The sequence below is a fragment of the Tyto alba genome, unplaced genomic scaffold (assembly GCF_018691265.1).
Source record: "Tyto alba isolate M040663 unplaced genomic scaffold, T.alba_DEE_v4.0 Super-Scaffold_20000042, whole genome shotgun sequence".
NCBI lineage: Eukaryota > Metazoa > Chordata > Aves > Strigiformes > Tytonidae > Tyto > Tyto alba.
The window spans coordinates 3007898-3031146 of NW_024881293.1; the positions used below are offsets into that span (position 1 = coordinate 3007898).

The 23249-nt window shown below is 38.9% G+C and overlaps 3 protein-coding genes across 3 annotated transcripts; all 3 read right to left on the minus strand.

The window, feature by feature from the left end:
• Positions 1-772: 772 nt before the first annotated feature.
• LOC116965262 (arylacetamide deacetylase-like 4) lies at positions 773-3451 on the minus strand. Its single transcript, XM_033007587.2, has 4 exons — positions 3344-3451; positions 2927-3143; positions 2557-2620; positions 773-1722 (listed from the first exon to the last, which is right to left on the minus strand). Exons 1-4 carry the CDS (start codon positions 3449-3451, stop codon positions 948-950), a joined length of 1164 nt encoding a protein of 387 aa, XP_032863478.1. The 3' UTR covers positions 773-947.
• A 1911-nt stretch (positions 3452-5362) lies between these two features.
• Positions 5363-9039, minus strand: LOC104362950 (arylacetamide deacetylase-like 4). The gene is made up of 4 exons (XM_033007747.2): positions 8863-9039; positions 7376-7592; positions 6894-6957; positions 5363-6137 (listed from the first exon to the last, which is right to left on the minus strand). Exons 1-4 carry the CDS (start codon positions 9037-9039, stop codon positions 5363-5365), a joined length of 1233 nt encoding a protein of 410 aa, XP_032863638.1.
• Positions 9040-11313: 2274 nt separating this feature from the next.
• Positions 11314-16558, minus strand: LOC104362951 (arylacetamide deacetylase-like 4). The gene is made up of 4 exons (XM_009969332.3): positions 16376-16558; positions 15778-15994; positions 12422-12485; positions 11314-12088 (listed from the first exon to the last, which is right to left on the minus strand). The coding sequence occupies exons 1-4, from the start codon at positions 16556-16558 to the stop codon at positions 11314-11316; spliced, it is 1239 nt and encodes a 412-aa protein (XP_009967634.3).
• Positions 16559-23249: the final 6691 nt, after the last annotated feature.

A 23249-nucleotide genomic window follows, 5' to 3' on the forward strand; every position in this document is an offset into this window, starting at 1 on the left:
CCTTGCTTTCGTCAGCATAGTGAAGTGTCATGTCAAGGAATACTCTGCCTTGTCCTGTAAAGAAAACTCAAAACATGGAGAAACATCACAGCATAAATTCTAAAATACTACTACTGGGGAACCACTCTCTGAAAGAACACGAATACATTTCATTAGTATTTTCCCTCTCTTTAAGCAAAACGTTCCAGTATACACAGATCAAGAGCCCAGCTCACTGATCCTTACTGTCTTCCCAAAACCTGACATAAGCGTTCCATCTCAACCAGTATCTCTCACCCTGAGCCTCAGTGGGCACAATGGAGACATCCCAAAATTAAATAGGAGTTTGTAGAGCTCCCATTATTTCAAAATCAGGGCAGCCCTTACTTGCCTCCAGCAAGGTGTCCCCAGTTAGCTCAGGCCTCGTATTGCTGCTCTTGCAGATGTGGCTCTCCCATGCCCACTGAATAGATGTTGAACCTCCCCACTGGCACCTCGATTTCTGCCCATTTTTCCAGAGCTTTCCTCTAACTCTTCTCTCCAGCTCACTATGTACCTAACTTGTACTTTTTAACTAGACAGAATAAAGTTGTGCTTTGGAGCTCATCAAATGGACATCACAAAGATCCTGACTGTAATTCACAAGAGTTCTTTAATCCAAATCATTCCACAGGCATTAATTACATAGAGGTAAATCATCTGGTAATTACATACAAGGAATCAATCAGATGCTAATATGAAAGGGACTGAAACACAGCATTTGGAACATATTAAAACTGTAAAGACTGAACTATCAGTAGTCTCAGGAGGACAAAGACCAATTTTCAGATAGTAGTTGAAGTTGATGAATATCACAATTGGTATTTTACAAATCAAAGTGTATCACATTTTTTTGACAAGTACAACCTGAGGTTTGAGAGCCTAAGCGGAAACATCAGTGGGAGAAGCATAAAGATAAAAGGTTGTTTCTACAGGCCTTTAATGAATTTAACAATTCTGTCCAGTCCCCTCTCCCCAGCTGGAAATGAGAAACGTGAATAATCATATAGGCTTATGATTCCATGGAATCCATCCTCAAGGTGGTACCAGGTCACTCGAACACCATTGTCCTCCAACCTCTTCTTGTAAAGCAAGCCGTCGTCTCTTAGCACATCATACTCGCAAGTCAAGATGAAAGATTCGGGCAGCTGCTGAACAATAGCATCTTCGGCTAACAGTGGACACAGGTTGGGCTCGCAGAGCCTTTTAACTTTGTCAAAAACTTCAGCCTTGAATTCATGGGGCTTGTGTGGTTTGTAGCCTCTGACCTTAAATTTTTCAGGGATGTTATCTGGACTCACCCACTCCCTGTATTTCAGCCTTATATCTGGAGGAATATGAGAACCCTCCAAGACCTCTTGCATATGCAATGCATCCCCATTTAGGTACTGCAAAGCAAAGAAAGCGGCATGTTCTCGAAATAAGAAAGGGACTCCCTGATTCTGCTGATAGGATGGTAAATTGAAGTCCAGTGCCTGAAGGCCTGGGTAGATCAAGATCTGAGCACGAAGTTTGGGGAGGTCTGAGCTCCCTGCAAGGGTCTGGCTAACAGCAGCTGCTAGGTTGCCCCCAGCACTGTCCCCACAGACAATTATACGGTCAGGATCCACCCCATAGTGCTCTATATTCTTCATGAAGTGTATGGTGGCATTAAGACAGTCTTCATACGCGGCAGGGTATTTGTGTTCAGGGGCTAAACGATACCTAGTAATGTGAAAAGAGGCAACAAAAGTAAGAGAAGGAAATATCATAACAGTAAATAGAAATTTCCTACAGCACCTTGACTTTCCCTGTGTTGTTTGGAGTATTTTTCCTTCAGCAAAAATACCCAGTGTCATTATCTGCTAAACAGGTATCTGTCCAGCCGGTTATTATAGACAGCCAGTAGGATGAAAGTTGTGAAGATGTAGCATAGTTGGGATCTGCTGAGAACAGCACTGATCAGAACTTAAGTGATACAAGTTCATTTTACTCTTCTGGTGTATCTGCATCTGGCTTGTGGATGAAGTAATTAAATCAGTCTGCACCTTGCCTTTACTTGGGATATTTCCTCTTGAGAATTATTTTATTTATTTAAATAACTGCTACAGAGTTATGGTTTTTGTACTATCAATATTAAAATATATTAGCATTTGTTTCTGTTAAAAACCTCCTTAACATTTACAGTGATTACATGTAATTACACAGATCACTGATCAAACAGATTAAACAGATCACCTTCCAAGTTTGTTTATTAGTCAGTTCTCAACACGTTATAAAACTTTTCTGGAAAGCACTCCTTTTTGTGTGGTCCCATCATAGCTCTGTGTTGGGAGATACATGAACCATACTTTGGGGTCTGTGTGCACTCTTCCTGCATTAGCAGACTGGGGAGGTGGGAGGAATGAAAATAGTGTCCTTGAAATTCTGCCTGACCATCTGGGATCCTGGGGAAATGGTTTACTGAGGAGGAGTGTTCCCACAAGATGTGCATCACTGTGGTGCTAAGAAGTGAAAAAGAGCAAAGACTTGCATAGGGTGGTACTTGACAAAACTCACCCAACAGACACAACCACCGACTCGCTCTCTCTGGCAATGTAACGGCAGATCTTTTCATGTGAATCTGCAAAAAGTTGGGGGTGCTGTTAGCTAGCTGCCCGCTCCGTTTCCCGATGCAATAGCCAAGGAAGGTGGAGGCCGCCTTTTCCCGCCCTGGCCGTGCGCTCCCCTCGTCCCTCTCCCCCTCAGCCCCTCCGCCTCCCCTCACGGCAGAGGTGCCGCGGCAGCGCTTAAACTGGCCGAAGATGCCGGGAAAGCTCAGCTTTTCAGACCTTCCGGCAGGTCTCGGGGCAGAATTATTCCCCCCGCCCCCGGGAGATAACAGCGCACAGCGGCGAAGCGGGGGGGGAAACGACCCGGCTCGCCTTACCGATGCTGCAGTACAGCCACCCGCCGCCGTGGAAGAAGATGGCGCCCGCCCGCAGACCGGCGGAGGGGGCGCGGGGCCGGTAGACCCTCACCAGCACCCCGCCGAACCGCGCGTCCTGCAGGCAGAGCTGCGGGTCCGGCCCCAGCTTCCTCCCGGACTGACAGTAGCGGCTGAAGGCGATCTGGCTGCACACCCCCGCCTTTTCCAAAATCTTTCCCTGTTGGAAGAGAGGGAGGAGGGTCCGGCTGAGCGGAGGGCGGCCTCCCCCGGGGGCAGCCAGCAGCTGCGCTGCCCTGGGTCCCCGGCTGCTGCGAGGCCTGAGGGGACCCTCAGGCTTCGTGTTGGCGGGGCTTAGCCTGCTCCAGAGCCGCTCGCCTCTACCCTCGCCTCCCGCGGCTGCTCCGGTTTGGTCCTCACCAGAACGCTGGCGCAGGAGAAGATGGAGCCGTGGCAGCCCCCCGTGAGGCTGCGCGCCTGGGCGAGCAGGGCTGCTCTGGCACCGTGCACCTGAGCAGGTAGGCCCATGCGTCCGGCTCACGCTCTGCCAGGCAAGGTGTCTCAGGGGAGAAAAAAGTTTCCCTCTCGGCGTCACCAAGCCCTACGGTTTCATACCAGCTTCCCACCACTTACAGCCTTACAACCCGTATGTCATTTCTCTAAGGTTTCTCCTGAGTCTCTGGTTTTCTCTGCTAAGAAGCACCTAGCCTTCCATCATTGTTACTGGGAAGCCCCAAGAATGGCCTAAAAACATCATCTGTGCTTAGCTAAAATGGAAGTCAAAGCAATCTCACTTTTTATAAATGCTTAATTTAAGCTTAATCAGGGAAACTCATCTGATAAGACTTGGACTCTTATGGTTGGGTTCATCCCTATGTAATAGGGAAAATCTGACTGAACTAGCTGAGATCTAACAGACCTCTAGTTGTCCTTCAAAGGCAGCCTCCCCAAAAATTAAAGCCCTCATTTAAGTCTTAATGGAGCCAGCGAGATTCTGGTATTTACACATACAACCTTACAAAAAATAACACCTAAACCACATTTCTGGCAGAAATCATGGCAGAGTAACTCACCAGAGCAGATATGGTAATCATAGAAGCAAGGACAATTCGAAGCTTTCCAGGATGATTCACTCCAGGAGGGATATTTAAATTGGCATAGTCGGATTGAATTGTTTCAATAATTGCTAGTATGAACGAAGCAATAAAAATCACCAGCAATATCACTGGCACTATATAAAAAAACTCCATTTCACTTAATCAAAGCTGAGATGTCTTTATGCCTATCTTCGATTTATCTTTCGCAGATAACAGTAAACCTTAGAGCAGTCCAAGTTACAACAGATCTCTCGGGTGCCACACACTTTAAAGTCCTTGGAAATGTTGTGCAAGGTGCCAGTGTGCATCACGTTGGAGAAAAGGCTGAGGAGAATGTGTTTAATTTCCTGTTTAGCTTCATGTTAATTGTGGGACTGATACAGGGCCTGGTATTCTGCATGGCATTGTTGGATTGCGGATGATACAAAAGACTGTTGAGAGAGATAGCAGTTAAGTACTGAATAAAGTTCTAGTTTATGACAGGTTCCTATTTACAAGGAGAGCCAACTAATGTGGAGGTTAAACTGTCTTGCATCTGATCAGAGCCACATGCTGCTTCCTGTATTGTGGACATTCTGTAAGTAGTTTGGAATATATGGTTTTAACAAGGATGTTTAGAAAAGAATATGGGAACTAACATAAGGGGGAATAAAAAAACTAACGTGCTCCACAAAAGTAAATACATTGATCTTATTTTGTTGTTAGAGTATTTAAGCACAGGAAGAAGTTTTTCAGCATACTTACATATTTGATAAACATAGGAAAACATTTAGACCATTTACTCCATTATATTTTACACAAAACTGTTAGTAGAGTATCTCTATTGAGGACAGCTGCAGTTTTGACTTCATTTTTTCAAGTCCAAAATACCAGTTACCTAGCCCCTAGAAATGTTCTGCAAGTCAGTGACTGGGAATCTTAGACTCAGATGCTACGTGTAACATATAGCACAGGCACTGCATTATAGCACTGTAATATCAGTATCTTTCTCCTTTACCAAAACACACTTTGTCTTCTAGAAAGAGTGAAACCATAGCTCATAATTGAGTAAAGTGGATTAGACCAGATGTTGATTTAAAATTTTACTGCACCTTTAGTATTTACTGAGAGAGTAGCAATTGCCTAGTCCAGATAGATCATTCAAATAGGCAGACTGCACATGGAATACTTCAAATAGCACTAAAAGAAACTTTCATAGCATTTTTGAAATATCTTTTTCAGTGGTCACACTGGCATAATTGCTCATTAACAAATTCTCTTATCTAAACCTCTTATGTGGAATTTAGAAGAATAAAAGACCACAAAAGATTGGCAATTCTTACATAAGGAAAGAAAATTGTTTCTATAAGCTTTTTAGAAAGTTCACAATCTTGTCAAGACCTCTCTTTCCAGATGAAAATGACAACCAGTCACTATTAAACGAATTTATGATTCCATGGAATCCATCCTCAAGGTGGTACCAGGTCACTTGAACACCATTGTCTTCCAGTCTCTTCTTGTAAAGCAAGCCGTCATCCCTCAACACATCATACTCGCAAGTCAAAATGAAAGACTCAGGCAGCTGCTGAACAATAGCATCTTCGGCTAACAGTGGACACAGGTTGGGCTCGCAGAATCTTTGCACTGTCTCATAAACTTCAGTTGTACAGTCAAGTAGCACATACGGTTTGTAGCCTCTGACCTTAAATTTTTCAGGGATGTTGTCTGGACTCACCCATTTACTATAATCTAATTTAATATCTATAGGAATATGGGTACCCTCCAAGACCTCATCCAGATTTGAGGCATTCCCATTTAGGTATTGTAACACATAGAAAGCAGCACGTTCTCGGAATAAGGGAGGGACTCCCCGATTCTGCTGATAGGATGGTAAATTGAAGTCCAGTGCCTGAAGGCCTGGGTAGATCAAGATCTGAGCACGCAGTTTGGGGAGGTCTGAGCTCCCTGCAAGGGTCTGGCTAACAGCAGCTGCTAGGTTGCCCCCAGCACTGTCCCCACAGACAATTATACGGTCAGGATCCACCCCATAGTGCTCTGTATTCTTCATGAAGTGTATGGTGGCATTAAGACAGTCTTCATACGCGGCAGGGTATTTGTGTTCAGGGGCTAAACGATACCTAGTAATGTGGAAGGAGGCAACAAAAGTAAGAGAAGGAGATATTAGTTTCAGATGTATTCCTGAAATAGTGGTTCCTGCAACCAGCAATACCCACGCTACCTCAGAATTTTCCTTTTCTCCACAGGTTAATCATAAACAATCTATGGCTAGTTGGACCAGGTGGTGCAGATTAATTTATTAGGAAATCATCTGTTTGGGATGTTTCTCAGGTCTTTAACAACACAGGAGTACACAGCTGCCAACTGTGTCTAGGTTTTATTGACAGGCATTTAGTTGCTTTATGCCTTAGCTTTCCATGGGTCAGATACAAATGATAATAATTCTGGTTTATGTCTTTGTTACAGTGCAGTTATTTCATCAGAATCCAAATAGCTTGGTCAGTATATTCATAATGATAGTAGCTTGTCATTCATGTAGTGCTTCTGTAGGTACAAGCAGAGTTTCCTTGAATAAGGATTAAGTAGAATATATGGCTTACTATCTGTTTACTATCAATTTTGAGTTTGGAATTTGAAAACATTGATTCCAGCTAGATATCCTAAAGCACTATTTGTGCTGTAGTCAGACAGTGAAAAATTAGCCTGAGTTGGTCTTTAGTGGCTCCAAACAAGAGCAGAATTTGTAAATCATGTGCTAGACAAGTCCCACAGAAACATTTCTCTGAGAATGGTTGTTGCTATGATCAGGAAAGCTATAAGGTGGTATTTATACTACAGGAAATAATCTCTAAAAAATAGCATGAGGAAAGACTCACCCAACAGATACAACTACTGATTCACTTTCTCTGGCAATAGAGCGGCATAGCTTTTCGTGGGTCTCTGAAAGAAACATATTTGATGGAGTTTGTGCTTGTTTTGTTTTGTTTTGTTTTGTTTTTTTGCCAGAGTGCTAATGTTGTCTGTTGCATAAATCAAAAAATTGCTATAAGAAAATACTCTCTACTTTTCTCTGCCCCTTCCTACATAGCTCCTCAGATCTTTCGTACCCGCTCATCTTCCTATTTCAGTATTTGCTTATTGTATTTTTTCATTTCATATCTCATTGTCTTTGTCTTTAAGAAAAATCACTTAATGCACAACAGATGCTTTCTTCTGACAGCAAGACTTAGGAGAGTGCATCTGTGGTTATACTTGAACTTCATAACTGCTACAGATCAAGTGACAATCAACTTTACCACTTATAAAATAGATACTTTTTAAACTAAATTATAATATTTTTTTCTGTTAGATATCTTACCCAGACTTCCAAATACCCATCCTCCTCCATGGAAAAACATAACTCCTCTCCTTTGGCTGGCAGATGGACCCTTAGGCTGATAAATCCTTACAGGCACTCTCTCAAACCACAGGTCCTTGATGAAGAGCTTCATGTCCACTCCTAGAGTCTTTCTACCTTGAATGTACCGGACAAAGCTAACCTGACTGCAGATGCCAATATTTTCCAAAATCTTGCCCTGTTCAAAGGCAAAAAGAATAGGGAGTTTACTCAAGGGATTCTGTATTTTCCAAAATCTTGCCCTGTTCAAAGGCAAAAAGAATAGGGAGTTTACTCAAGAGATTCTGTATTTTCCAAAGTAAAGGAACTGTGTGGGCAGTATACTCATGATGTCTAAGTCATATATTTTAGGGCAGTCATAAAATATTTGAGTAGGTAGTACAACTGAACAAATAACAGCAGCATCATGAGGGGTCACAAGAACAGCAGTGTTCACTGAAGAACATCATCCCAAAACAATGCAGCATTAACAAAGACTGCTTTCTCAGCAGGTCCTTTACCTAACGGTGAAAATGAGCTTAGTTTTCACTGGTTATTCTGTCCTTGCCACTGAGAAGATGTGAAAACATAGCAAAAGATGATAGTTCTGGTGTTGATTTTTATGATATGGACACTTGCCCAAAGCGGAGTTGACTAAGTTGAGAGTGTATTTGATAATTGCTTTTTGATTCCTCTTGGAAATCTTCACTGACCTTCCGTCATCACATCATCTATCATTACATGGAAATGCTCCTGAATCAGTGAGATCCTTTGTCAGCAGAGATCACCAGAAGTTGAGTGTCGGTAAGAGCTTCAACTCTTGTGGACTGGTTAGCTTCCCACTCTTCAGTTCACCTGAAGAAACTGGGCTGGCCAGATCCCCTCATTCCCATCAGACAAGTCTGCTTAGTTACTGGAGGAGTTACAAATATGTGTTCAGGGGAGGTGGAATTCCTTCAGCTCCTTTTGTGCAATGTTACCTAATTTTGTCACTTGTGTGACAAAAACTCCCCCTTTCCAAAACCAATTCTGAAATACTCAGTTTCTGATTTTATGTTCAAAATAAATACATCACTCCTCATCCCCAAGACCAAGAAAAGCCTGAAAGCATGGCCGAAATACATCCGATATATTCTGAACCTAGAATGGAAATATAAATGGTCCACCATATATAAGCATTCTTAATCAAATTATTGCTAGGTTAGCACAATTCATTGTAGCAGCAGTCAGACTTACATACTGCCTAATGTAAGAGCTAGGCAGGACTATGAAAATGCAGTATAGTGTAAAAAAAGTCTGGTAAAGGTTTCTTGAGCAAAACTGAGCTTCTAAATGCAACATGCACCATGATAACAATGTCCTGCTCTTCTCTCTGAAAATGAATTCCAAGAAGAGTTCTAGTATTGTATTAAGTTTAAAATCTATAGGTTCACCGTTCTTCCCCCAAAAATCACACCAGGTTAACTTACCACCACAGCTCTGCTTATTGAAATTATATGAATTATTCGAAGCTTTACAGGCTGATTCACTCCAGAAGGAATTTCTGAGTTGGAGAAATCAAAATTCATTGCCCCCATGACCAGCAATATAAATCCAGCAACAAAAACTGCTAAGAATAACACCAGCAGTGTGTATACAACTGCCATTTTGCTGAGCAGCAAAGTGATCTGAAGTGCCTTTGATTTGACTTTCCCAGATATCTTTGGCTTGTTACTTCCTGATTCTTTGTCATAAGGTTGCTCCAGTAAAAACCTTTCTCCTCCCTTTTACAAACACATTAGTAGGTCTCTTTCCCTCTCCCACTTTCTCTCCCCCCTGCTCCCTTTATTTCCCAAAAGATAAGTTGGTCAAAGTCCTGAATTCACTAGAAGATCTATGTCAGCATAATTTTGGAATTTTTGCAGGAAACCAGTCCTTAGCTGGGAGAAGAATGTTATGAATAAGCTGCATTAATGTTAATTTAATTAGAAGCAGAAAATGGACCCAGGGCATTTGTGTGCTTTGAGTTTATGACACTATAAAACAGTATTCTGAAGAAGAGTTTCTCTAGTGTTATGCAGAGATAGAAACCTGCATATGATTAGCACTCTAAAGAGCCAAGTGGATTGTCACCAATGTTTCTGTGGAAAGGTGCACCTATAAAATTGTGCCATTACCTCATCTAATTTTTTTTAGTATTTGTGTTTTCTTCTAAAAGAAGAACATGGTTAAAAAACAATACAGGAGTCTGACTTAGATTCATGATCAGGTTACCTTGTATCAGGTAAACTTCAGTACCTCTCAGTGTGCACTGGGTACAACATAAAATGACTTAAGGTAATCAGCAATTAAAGAGTTTCAAATCAAACCTCTTTATCTTGTTCTTGCTGTAGAATGGGACTGTGGTAACATAGAAGTGCCGTACTTTAAATGATGCTTGAGGTATTAATTGTGAATCTGAGCCTGCAACTCTTCATACAACTAGGATGTCAGAACATTGTTGAAATTGTAAATTCCCAGGGAAATGAAAGAGGTAAAAATTTAATTTCATTAAGCAGCCATGCTGTAATTTGATTTTATTTTTTAGTTAAATTGTAAGTGATGGAGGGAAAGTACTATGCCATCTTAGTTAGAAAACTTTATAAAAAATTAAATTTCTTAATTTTTTCCAGTGAGAAGCTGATTGTTTTTAATAAGGCAGATGGTTATTGTAAAGTATTCTGAAGTAGAAAGGAATATTTTGTTTAAAACCAAAAAAAGTCCAGATTTAAAAAAAAAAAAAAATAGAACAGGCGACCCAATGGTGTTTCTGGACTTTCAGTTTGTACTATGTTTCTGTAGTTATGTGATCATATACAATAGTCTTGGATAGTCCAGTTGTCTGATAAATTACTGTGCGCAGCACAGATTTGACTAGGTAGAATTAGCAAGGCTCTGGTCTCAAGTCTGCTAGTGTTGCATTGTTGTTTCTCCATAAGGTGCTTATTTAAGTTTATCAGTGAGTATGTGTTTAGTAAATATAACTTGCTCTTGTAACAGAAATATTTTAAATGCTAGTTTTTATTTTTTTGTTGTTGAAAGCATCACAAAATTGCCATGGCATTACAGTGATAAGATAATATAATGTTGTGCTTCTCTACCTTCTTACAAGTACAATCTTCAGATGTTTTTCTACAAACGTAGCCTAACAGGTAGCATAACAGGTAGTCCTGAGCGTAAGATAAGATCTTGAAAGAAAAACAGAGAGTACAAAAAGAAAAAGAAGTCTCACCTTTGCACTTCCTTAACATGTACACAGTCATTAAAGTTTGGGGATTCCAGTTTAAGAATCAAGTTGCAAAACAAAACATCATTTCTCAGATTCCAAACAAAATCAAACCCATACTAGTTTCAGTTTAGAACTCCTGCTCCAGACAGAAGCCATTCTTTTGTCTTCACTTTTTCAAGAAAAGCATGGTCTTTGTGCAAACTGACCCTAGCAATGCAGATCTGCAATTTCACTATCTGACATAAGACTTCACAGAACCTGAGATATCCTAAACATCTCCCATCTCTCACAAGGGCCAAAGTAGACTCTGGTTGTTGTCTTCAGCATTTCTGGGCAGTTGAATTTTCAGGAAGAGATGTTCTTGCTGCTTGCCTTGAATGTGTGCCAGTCACGCAAAGACTCTAGGATTGCTGGAGTTGGAATGAAACAGTGTGCCAGGTGTCCTGCTTTTGCATGTTGATTACATAGGTGTGTTTTTATAATAATGTTTTCTAGAATTGTGGTGCTTTAAATAATCTTAACATTTGTTTGATAGTCACTGCAGAAGGAGAAATTAGAAAGTATAAAATGCAGTCAAAATACAAAACATACATCAGAAGTGTTTACATTCTTTGCTAAGTATAAATTTGCCAAGGATAATGTAAGACTTGCATCTTTGTTCCGAAAAACACTTTCATAAACTGTTGATATAATTCACAGTACTATCCATTATCTTTTTTCCAGATAAAAAGGAAAAAATCCCATAGCCAAAAAAGGCTAAAATTCCATGAAAACCACTCTCAGAATGATACCATGTTACTTGAACACCATTGTCCTCTAGCCGCTTCTTGTATAACAGTCCATCATCCCTTAGCACATCAAACTCACAGGTCACAATGTAGGATTCAGGGAGCTGGCAAATAATGGAGTCTTCAGCTAAAAGTGGGGAAAATGTTATTTCTAGAAGTTCTTTGATTGCTTCATGGACTTCAGGTTTATATGAAGTGGATTTCTGTGGTACGTAGCCTCTAATCTTAAATTCATCAGGAATAATGTCAGCACTTACCCATTTTTTATACTTCTGTTTCATACTCTCAGGAACATGGCAGTTTTGTAGGACATCTTCCAAAACTGATGGTTCTTTATTAAGGTATCGAAAACAGAAGTAGATAACTAGCTTCCGAAACAGCATGGGGACTGAAGCATTCTGCTGATAGGAAGGCAAATGAAAATCTAGCCCCTGTAGTCCTGGATAAAGTAAGACCTGAGCACGTACTTTTGGGAGATCTCTTTTATTCAGCAGTATTTGACAAATAACCGTAGCAAAATTAGCTCCACAACTGTCACCACTAATGATGATGAGAGCAGGATTCACATGGTACTCTTCTAAATTCCTCATAAAGTATAAGGTGGCATTGAGACAGTCAAAATATTGCCCTGGGTATGGATGTTCAGGAGCCAAACGATAACTGAAATTTTGAAGACACTGTGGTTATTGTCAAAGTAATTATAAAGTTTAATTTGTGTTGTTCACAATTGACTGGTATAGTAGTTATGTAGGCCGTGTTTTCTAAATTTCAAAGACTATATTTGTTTTTAACTAAGGTAGACTGGAGACACAAACTAATGGTGCTACAGCTATTTTAGAATACTTTGCATCTAAGCACATTTCTAAGTTAAAGGCTAAAGCAAAAAATAAGGAGCACAGTCTAAAACAGTAAATATTTTCAGCATATTTTTCAGAAATGTTTCAACTGTGAACTGTATTACCATAAATATTGCTATGTAAAAGTAGCACTTACCCAACAGACACAACCACTGAGTTGCATTTTTTGGCAATATAGCGGCATATCCTTTCAAAGGCTCCTAAAGAGAAAGTTTATCAAAAATGATGTTTTAAAAATCAAATATCCTTTTGGAATGAAAATACAGATCCTTGAACATACACTCTGTGGAAGGCACTGCAACAGGAAACCGATGAGTAGCTTCTGCTATGCAGTGTGGTTTTTGCATGTTAAAATATTTCGTGGTTAGTGGTCAGTGGCTGTTAGGGCATAATATAAGCGTGTAAGAATGGTAATCCTAGGAAAAAAAGAACTCTGTCTAGGCTGGTATCACATCTGAGCTGGTGGTCAACAAAAGAGGGCTAAGGAGAAGCATAAGCTGAGGCCAAACATATAGTAGTAAGAAGCATACAGGAAGCTGAGGCTCAAGGCACTCCTTCGAGACAGAAACTGTGTCTTTATATTTAATACCCTCGATTAATATTTCCTCCCTGAATTATTCAAATCTGAATTACTTGAACCCATGATTTTGACATTAACAACTTTGTGCAATGAAGAATTCCGTAGCTTGCTTACAGAGATGTAAATAACCATTTCTATTTGCTTGTTTTGTACCTGACATTCGCCACTTCCATTTGGTGACATTTACTCATGTACTGTAAGAAGTGGTGGATAATCATTCCCTGTTTAACTTCTCTTACCTCTCATGATTTTGTAGACATTTAGTGTATCAGTCTTTATCTGTCTTTTCCAGCCTGAAGAGTCATAGTCTATTTGCTTATTCTCTGTACAGAAGCACTTTTCTCACCTATGCAGCCTCTCTCTAAGTCTTGCCAGTACTGCTATATCCTTTTTGAGGTATGGGAACTGGAACTACAAGCAGTATACTATATTTAAATGCTCCATGGATTTATTACAGTGGTATAAAGAAGTTTACTGTTTTGTCCTTTCCTAATAATAGTTTATAGCATTTTATTTGCTTTTTGACTGCTACTGTGCACTAAGTCAACGTTATCAGGCAATTTTCTAACATAATCCCAAGATCTTCTTCCTGCAAGGGAGTAGTCTGCTTAGAGTCCATTGTTTTATTTATAAAGTTAGGATGCTCTGCTCATCTGTTTGACTTCTCTACATGCCATTTCACCTGTCATTTTATTGTCTAATCCTTTGCTATCATAAAGGCATTCTGCAGTTTTTCAACCATTCATTTACTACCTTGAAGAACTTCATATCAGCTTTCACCATCTTTTCTGGTTTTTAATACATTGATTAGCACTGGTCTCAGCACAGATCTCCTTATGGGAATCTTACAGGAACCTCCCATCTTTTTTCTGATTTTTAATCAGTTTTTATCCAAATGAAGGACCTTCCCTCTTGTGTCATGGGTGTATAGCCTGTCTAAGCGGCTCTTTTGGAAATCAAAGTAGGTTTTATCAACTCAGTCTCCTTTATTCATGTATTTGCTGACTCTTTTAAAAAGCTTACCTTGATTTGTGAAGCATATCTTCCATTCGTATGGATTTTAAGGAGGAAGTCATATTTGTCTGTCCACTGATTCTGTTCATAGAAGCTTCCGCTAATTTGCTAGTTGCAGACTTCAGGCTTACTACTACGCAGATTCCCCAAGTCCTTTTAAAAACTTGTCATTATGTTATTTGCTTTCCTGTTACCAAGTACCAATGGGAATTCAAATGAAAGGTTGCATACTACAGTCAGTGTATATGTATGGGTATTATATTAAGCCGTGGCATGTGATATAGCTCCCTCAGTGTGCTGCTGATTGTGCAACAGCAATTGTGTTGTGAACAACAACTACAACTATGCAAATTTGTGGTGTGTTATTTTTCTTCCAGCGAAAGGAATTTACCTTTCACTTAGGCCATAGAGGCTTATGTCTTGAGTCTTCATTGCCACCCAGACTAGCTCTAGAACTAGAAGCATCACAGCTGGTGATGCTAACATTCCACCCACACTAATGTGCTGTGAAGTAAAACAAGGGTGGATTATTTCTGTCACAGTGCAGAATGGAACCTAAGTTACTGGAAGTTATGTTACTGTTTCTGCGTGATGCTAAATGAAGCTAGGTAGACTCTCAAACTCATTTGCAGATAACTGAAGTCTGCTTAACTTAGTGCTAGTGGAGACTTATCCTTTGAAACAGTAAAGGATTCAAAACCCACAAACTTCCCTCTCTGACCCCTGGAATGGAATCTAGATTTCCATATTAAGTGCTTTGGCTTCCAGACAAAGCACACGTAGACTTGGTTGCTCAGAAAGAGATCCAGAACAGTGAGGAGGCTGAGCCAGCAGCTACTGAGACAGAGCATTGTCTCCCTTTCTGAAAAAGAAATATTCTGTGCAGTGTTACCACAAGAATGAAACTCCCCCAAATTGGTTCTATTTTTAATGTTATTATTTATGTTTTCCTTCATTTTGATTCCTTGCTTACATGAATGGGAACATATTTACAGATCATTTTTTGTATGTATTCTTTAAATTCTTTCTTGGACCATGTTGCACCTTTTAGACTTCTCTTGATGCATGGAGTGCAAGTTGAGAAACACTGACTTCTGTAGTGTTTCTACACAAAAGTTGAGTGCTGAACACAGAAATATATCTTAAATTCTGTACTTCGAGGCCTTATCCAAGCTTACAGGAAACAATTTAGTCCATGTGAGATCCAAAACTAAAAATTTCTCCTTGAGAAGTAACCAAAGCATTGTTCCAAAGAATGAAGCCAGAATGTATTCCTTTTAGGAAGAGCATTGGCATTTTCATGATACTGTAATTATTCCAGAAACTAGATTTACGCTGAGCTTCATATCAAGTTACATTTCCAGAAAAGATCGAGTACAGAGGAGGAGGGAAGAGACATGGATTCCAACCCTTACTCCGGGACTGTTGCTAGATCTTATTTTTAGCTAGTCGTTAGTTAAGGTATAACAACATCCTGTCAGCTGAACTTCCCTCACAGTGACCTAATTGCATGTGTTTTGTTTTAATGGTCTCTCTTTCTCTGCCCCAGCAAACTGAATATTTCTCAGAACAGGTTCAGGAGGAGGAGCAGAGTCCCTCTGCTGTTAGCTGACGGCTCATTGAGGGGTTTTTGGATCACAGTTCTGGATTTAGAAGCCACAGATCTGCTAAGAGCTGCTTTCATCAACTTCACCTGTAGCCCAAAGGAAGGAGAAATGGGATTACCCTTAACTGTGCACTAGACTGTTAATTCAGCAAAGTGCTGTGCAGTTAGTATTGAGATTGCAAAGACTATTGTCGTTAGGAAGGACAGGTGAGATATTGACTGATACGTGTCTGAAGGTAAAAGTGTAGAGGTTTGGATTTGATTTTAAAAATAAGGCTTGCTGGTTTCTTACTAATGCTTCCAAATGTGCCAGCGCCTCCATGAAAATACAGTATTCCTCTTCTTTTGCCAGTAGGTGGCCACTTAGGCTGATAAATCCTCAGTGGTACCTCATCTACTTTGAGATCTTTGATAAGAAGTTTTGAATCTCTCCATGGTGGTATTCCATCTAGCAGAACTCGCAATAAGCTTAAATCATTGCAGATCCCTAGCTTCTCCAAAATCTTTCCCTGTTGAAAAGAAAGAATTCAGAAGAAGAGTAATGTAGGCTTGCTTCTGAATAGATAGCATTATTATATGTACATGCAGTTCAATAAGTACAGTATATATATATAGCTATTTTTTTTTTCATTTTCATGTGAAACATTTTTCCAATGTAAAGTGGCTACAGTTTGACAAATACACTGAAAAAAATATAAAAAAGCTTTTAAGATTAGTTATATCAGTTTTGTGAGTTAACATTATTTGGTTCATATAACAATGCTTACAGGTTTCAGGGGAGTGAATTGATGCTGCTTCTTTTCATTTGTTTCTTAAGCCAATGTCTTCCAGCTCCCAAATATCCAACCAAAATAAAAATTAAATCCCCAGTTTTAAGAAAGTTAACTTACCAAGGTCATGGTTGTAATCATCAATGAATGGAAAAAACGAAGCTTTAGAGGTTGGTCAATTCCAGGTGGCAGTTCTGAATTGAAAAAATCAAATAATAAAGCCACCAAAAACAATGCTGGCATCACAACAGGAGAAAAGAAAACCATTCCTATTATTGCTAAGGTTGTGTAGACAGATGCCATTTCACTTCAGTAGAAGTGTACGCTAAAACAACCTATGCTGTCTTAAGCCTTGTTTACAAGTGTTTCTGAGGTGTCTTCACAGGAGACTAAGCACTCCGTTCATAAGCAGAAATAAAAAGTTTATTAATGTTGCAATACCCTAATTTTCTCCACCCTTCTTTTGTTAATTATATTACTGGCAACATGTCCTTAGATTAAATAAGGGGGAGGGGGAAGTTTTTACCCTTTACAAAAGGTGGAATTTGAAGTATATAGAATTGATTCGTATCATGAGTTCTTCACTAAAAATGAGAAATGATTATTGAGAGGGGCCCTTATTTGAAGATTGTCTGTGTCTGGTTTGTTGAGGATTCATTATGGATGGACATTCCTGTTGTAGCATTAGATTTTAGTTATGTGGGGCTACTTGCGATTGTCATCAAGGTATATACTTCTCTGATAAGAAGAATATTCAAATCCACATTTTCTTGATAAACTTTGTTTCATAGTGGAACACACAGACACATTCACGTTTTAATTTTGGTTTAAATAAGAGTACATTTGCTCAGTATATAACCTGTGATATACTCCAGCAGAAAGATTTGCTCTGTTTATGTGGTGTATGTCTACATTACGTTAGCTGCGCAAGATGTTTTATGTATAGATACTGCTCTTACACTGGACTAAGAGTACGAGTAAAATCAGTGCTAGGCAGTGCAAGTCTTAATGTACATTAAGGTCTTTCCAGATACGTGGTGGTGTGTTTGTAGATTTGAGCCACTATCGTTTCTGGTAAAAGCTTTTCACTAATGACACTCTCACAATTTTCTATTAATTGTAATTTTTGTTTGTAGTTCAGTGTAGAGGCATTATGAATACAGGTGTATTACTGAGGGATGATTAAAGTTGGTGGCAGTTGTTTGGTGAAATTTCTGTTTTGTATTCTTCTTACCAGAATTTAATTTTCCACACAATTTTAAAGTTATGGCTTCCAAACTTTTTTCTCATCCTGGCTTTTAAAGTGAATTTCTGGTCTGAAAACTGGATTGGTCCTTTTCTTCATCACCAGAGTATTTAAAGCAAAACAATCATGACAGCTGATTTGTGCAATTTTAGCTGGTGGAGATAAGAATGTGTGGGATAAAGCAACACAAATTTGCACCAATGCTTGTGAAACAGGCAAATCATCAGCTGTTCACAGTGAGGGCTTTTGCTTTGCTGAGGTTGGCTGATTTGGGGCCACCTCTCCCGTACATGGAACACAAATTTAGCGATATAGTTACAAGTGTCGGGCTGTGGAGTGTTGAAACCAAACCCAGATACCCATGGTCAATGCTCATTCTGTCCGAAGCTTATGAACGTTTATCCATAGAGCTTTTTCTGCAACACAGCAGGGTCATCCTAGTGATGTTTTTTGTTCTTAGTTCTGTGAATAGTTTCTATGTAGTGTGATATTCTAGCACAGCCTGTGTTTTTTTTTATTGAGTATTTGTTTTGCCATATATTCCTGTCAAAACAGCAGAACAACACAGTTCTTACTGAGTGCTTATTTCTGATGTCTGTGCTATCAGTCAAAATATCCTGAAATAAATTACCACATGGAGATCAGCTTACACTATTGTATTTCAGCATTCTTGACAATTTCTTATGTTTGAATCCTGAGAGGAGAAAAATTCCATGCTTTCAAAGGAACCTGTAATCAACAATAGTAAAATTTTAAAAGCACTTCTTATTGCAGTGGCAGTAAATTAAACTTTTAAGAACAACCAATAACAATTTAGTTAAATACTTGATATTTGGAATAGATCAGTTCAGATTATGAAAGCTTCATATCGAAGAGGACGTGTATGTCTGCTGTAGCTGTATAAGTTGTTTCTGACACCGTGTTGGTGGGAGTCTTTTCTCCATAGTATTCAGAGAGTCAATAATTAAACATCTTTAATCAAAACCAAAACATCTCACAGGTGCCATTTCTGTTTTGAAACTTCGATGGATCTGATAGAGTGGAAGCAATGTTTCTTTACTGTCTTTTTTAAATAAAAATAAATCTTAAAAGGGAGAGTTTGGGGTTTTTGTTTGCTTTTTGATATTATGCCCTGGCTGTTGTTTTCAGTAAGAATCTGTTGTACAGCCATGACAGTCTGAACAAACATCAGTTATGCATTATAGCCCTTCTGTTGTGAAATGTTGGCCAAGTGATGTTTCAGAATAATATCTTAATATTTTACTCTTAATATCTTAATGTTTTACTCTTAGACCGTAGTCTGAGTATGCTCAGTTAGAGCATATTCTAACTGTATGCTGTGTCAGCACCTCAGTCCTTCCTGCCTATCCTGTTACCACAGTTTCCATGTTTTTCCAGAATAAGCAAATCCCATGGTCTTAGAGCTACTTGGTCCTACTGGGGACGCTCACATTCACAACTCTTTCATGATATTTGGTGCCTTATATTTCAAAATGCTCATGTAACTCAATCCTGTTGCCGCATGTCACTTTTCTCATGATGCTTGTTCAAAGATACTTCAAACATTTCCAGTACCTACATTGCTGTACCTACAGATATGGGTAGAAATAGCTGTGATCACTGTTAGTCTCATACATTTAGAACAGTCAGTGGGGTTTTTGGTGGGTTTCTTTCCCCAATTGTTTTTGAGGTGTTAAATTGTCAAAAAAGTGTTCTATTCCCTTTCAGTCCGCTCCATGAAGTGAGTACCTTAAATCTTTGCAAACAAAAATGCTTTTTCTCTTTCTGGCAGTAGATAGATATCCATTTTGGATAAAGAGCTACTAGCAGTAGCTCCTTAAACTGTAGGTGTTTTGGTGATTCATTCTTCTATTCTTTCAGTAAGCTCATTGCAAAACTCCAGCTCCCACAGTCTTTACCCAGCCCTAGATGAGAACAATCTTGCATTAGCTAAAGAAGATTCAAGAGATTTCACTAAACTGAAGAAAATGAACACAGCTTGGAGCTTGGCATTGTAATGTGCGTTATGGATATGCATACAGTTCTTTATTCTTATAAAATAGCTACTCTGAGCTCACAAAGTTGATACTTTATTCATTGAATTTAGTGTTGCTGGAGACTGACGTGTTTAATATATCAGTTGGTGAGTACAGAATTGATGATAACTCAATAAATTCTTCCCATTTTCTCATCAGTGAGCCTCCATTTATACAAGAAGTTAGTCACCTCTAAAATCAATTATTTTCTTAATTTTTCATCGTATTTCTTCTGGACATAGTAATGATGGGAAGGCAAAATATTATAACAATACCTATTAAAATAAATATGATCTTTGCTGTTTTTTTCCCCTGGCTTAACCTGTTGGTTTTTGAGATGCTTATGTAGATGTGGAATCACAGACCTCTTAGTAGATTGAGAACACATAAAATTTATCAACTTAAATTGTTTATCAGCATAAGAAGCAGGCAGCTTTCAAACCAAACAGTAATAAAGGCAAAAGTGTCAGGTTAGGTGGTGCTAAGAAGTTGTATAAATGTCATGTGTTACTGTTTTTCTTGTAATGTCTTTCTCTAAAACATTGCAAAACATTTCACTTCTGATTGTAGGCTGCATTAGGAAACAAAGCCTACAGTTAGCCTATAGTTAGTTGACTATTGCAGAGCTGCTATGTGTAATACAGGAAATACTACAAGGATTAACTAAAGCATGGTAAAGTAGTCAGCTATAATGACTGAGGTATTGATTCTGTCAAGTGTAGCCAGGCTTAAAAACTAACTGGAAGGCATAAAGCTAGGAAAACAGGAAAAAATTATATATTCCAAAGAAGAACTTAAAGCAGAAGTAATAGCGTCTGATACATTCCTCTTTTTTTTTTTTTTTTTTAAATGTACCTTTAAAAATGAAACACTCTGGTAAATATAATTTGCCTGGTTTGGTTTTGTTTGTTTGTTTGTTTGTTTAACGCCAAGTAATTTAATAGGACAATTAGACTCTGTAGTACAATTTGACTAACTTCACTTTTACCAAGTAGAGCATGTAAGAGACTTACTGTCCTCCAGGTCACATCTCTCTTCTTGTATTTATGTAAACAAATGACTGAAAGCACCTCAGACCTCTTCATACTTGTAAGCCTTAGTCTTCCGATCTGCGAGATGGATTAGGATGCCCTTTGGAGTTTCTTAAGAAGCTTTAAGAAATTGCAGCTTAGCACATGCTCTATGATAGTTTGTTAAAGGTGCTATGTAGTTTTTTGTTCTATCTTCATTTAGCCTGCCTCCTACTTACTTTTCAGTGTCCTCCCTTTTTGTTATCTCCATCTCCCCACCCAAATTAGTAGCTACTCCCTATGCACTTTGCTCTTACTCATGACTGAAAGCCGTCTTTGATTAAGTCTGCCGTGCATCTTTATTTTAACCTTTCTTCCTCTAAGTTATCTTTGAAGTCTATCCCTTCCAAATGACTCCTGGATTAAACATCTGCTAACAAATTCTGTAGTATAAAGCTGTAACATATAAAAAAAAAAAATCTGATAAAAATGATGACAAATACTATGTATTAGCATTCAGTGATGGAAATTCAGATCTTGTGCTGTACAATTCAGAGCAGGTACATTTTTGAAATGATAACTTGACAGAAGGCTTTTGTTATATAGCATTTTGAAATGTGGATGAGTTCTTGGACATGTGTGTCTTGGTAGCTGTGCAGTTCAATTCCCCAGAATGGATGAACTCTGCTCCACACAGAGTCCGTCCACCTGGGATTTCATGACAGGTCACCCCACCAAAATGTATTCTAATTAAGTCATAAGTAGCTTGAATGTAAATATAAAAACTGCAACTGTCCTTAATTTGCTGTGGCCAGATTTGTCTGACACCCATTACTCTAAATATTTAGGTTAGCAATTTCTTCACTATCATGAGAGAGTCAACAAGTCAACAAACACTATGAATCATTGAGGTAATGGGCAATCAGAGAGAGAAGATTGACAGGAATAAAAGCAACCATAATTTGCAAGATTATGCCTATTTACTTCAGGAGCAGTACACAGAATGTGCATTATAGGGAGAGAATAATGTTAAATGCTTTAAAATAAATATTATTATTTATAAATAATAGAGAAAATAAATTTTTAATTTTTTCTAATTGCTTATTTTTCAAAATACTTGCTATTGTGTATTGTCTTTTAACTAGAGTGGGACAAGGAGGTAATGTAAAGGTAGCAAAGCAGAAGATAATTGAAGTTGTAGACTTCTGTAATAAACCACTGTAACTTGATTGGTTTAGAACAGGTAATCTAACTGTAAAATTGTTATGGCTTAAAGTGTGCTCTGTTATTAAACATATAGCTTTAGTATATGAAGGCATAACAACAGGTTCAATTAAACTATTTAAGTCTAAACCACAGATTGACCTTTTGTAATGCCTTTCAGGTACTCATATTCTGGTCCCAGAACACAAAGTAGTGTGCCAGGTTATTCTGCTGGCATTAAAAAATCAGTTGTGTACTGGCATCTGCTGATAGGAATGATGCACAGCAATTTCCTTTCCCTTTCTTAATTTCTTTTAACGTCTTCCTGTAACACAAAGCTGATCATATACTGTCATGACCTCCCAGCTGTACTGAATTTTACAGCATTCACTAGTTTTCATGTCCTGACAGTGTTCTGATCCATTCCCGAACCCTTTGTTTTGTGATATACTGCTACTTTATGTTGTTCCTCTATGAGAAAGTTTTTCCTGCTTTAGACAGTGCAAACCTACAGTTAATACAAGGTCTTTGTAAAGTAACTGATATTGATGTAGTGTACTTCACACTTGCAAGTGGTCATAGTTAATAATTGATAGAAATACACTCCTCACTTGCGGGTGGTTATAGACAATAGTTAGCACACATCAAACTGATGGTAGTCATAGTTACCACACCTATGGGGGACAATTGCGAGGCCCTGAAGATTGGTTGAGCGAAACTTTGAATAGTGGTCAGGATGGCCTTGATTAGCGATAAGGAATTAATGAAGGATAGACTTTAGAAAATAGGTAGAACATCTTGGATCATAATAAGAATACCTGGGATTGTGTTGAGGATAAGTTATTTGGCAACCTGGCGACTATTCAATTAAGTAACTTGGCAACAAAACTAACTTTTAAAGTGTCCTGAAGCAAACTACTTTCATTATAATACTAAAACCTACACCCCCAGGTCAGAACAACCCCAGCCCAGATTAAAGACCCTTCCCCTGAGCATGCGTAGTAATGAAAGCCTCGTGTGATATGTATTACAATTGTATTATAATCACTGACCAGTCAATATCTAATAGGCGTCTTTGGAAAAGTACTAACCTGTGATTTTTGTGTGTAAAACAAGCACCTGAACCTGCTGTTAGGTGTGCTTGATTTGTGGAAAATCCAGCGAGCACTCAGGCCTGAATAAATACAAGATCTCTCATGAGTGCGTTAAGATTGGCTTATTGCACGCCAGGCACGAATCCGCTTTTCGAGTAACAGTTTTTGGTGACCCTGGTGGGACAGCTGTAACGCCTTGCCCAGATTGTCTTGCCAACTCTTGGCAGGGAGACCCTGCTCTCTGGCCTGCAACTCACACCAACCTTTTGATCAGGGACTCGGTGAGTACTCTTCCCGACCAGAGTGGGTAAACAACACAAGGGTGCAGTGCTTGATAAATGGGATATTGTTTGGTATAAGGTTGTGCATGCACTTAAGAGGGGATTGTTGATAAAATAGTTAAGT

Bases quoted from the DNA above. Each gene is read 5' to 3' on its own strand.
- LOC116965262 (XM_033007587.2), bottom strand. From the start codon at position 3,451: ATGGGCCTACCTGCTCAGGTGCACGGTGCCAGAGCAGCCCTGCTCGCC. The intron at 3,144-3,343 runs GTGAGGACCAAA...CTCTTCCAACAG, and splicing joins TCTCCTGCGCCAGCGTTCTG to GGAAAGATTTTGGAAAAGGC. The intron at 1,723-2,556 runs GTGAGTTTTGTC...TCACATTACTAG, and splicing joins TCGGTGGTTGTGTCTGTTGG to GTATCGTTTAGCCCCTGAAC.
- LOC104362950 (XM_033007747.2), bottom strand. From the start codon at position 9,039: ATGGCAGTTGTATACACACTGCTGGTGTTATTCTTAGCAGTTTTTGTT. The intron at 7,593-8,862 runs GTAAGTTAACCT...GCCTTTGAACAG, and splicing joins CAATAAGCAGAGCTGTGGTG to GGCAAGATTTTGGAAAATAT. The intron at 6,138-6,893 runs GTGAGTCTTTCC...CCACATTACTAG, and splicing joins TCAGTAGTTGTATCTGTTGG to GTATCGTTTAGCCCCTGAAC.
- LOC104362951 (XM_009969332.3), bottom strand. From the start codon at position 16,558: ATGGCATCTGTCTACACAACCTTAGCAATAATAGGAATGGTTTTCTTT. The intron at 12,486-15,777 runs GTAAGAAACCAG...CTTTCTCTTTAG, and splicing joins TGGCACATTTGGAAGCATTA to GAGCCTTTGAAAGGATATGC. The intron at 12,089-12,421 runs GTAAGTGCTACT...TCAAAATTTCAG, and splicing joins TCAGTGGTTGTGTCTGTTGG to TTATCGTTTGGCTCCTGAAC.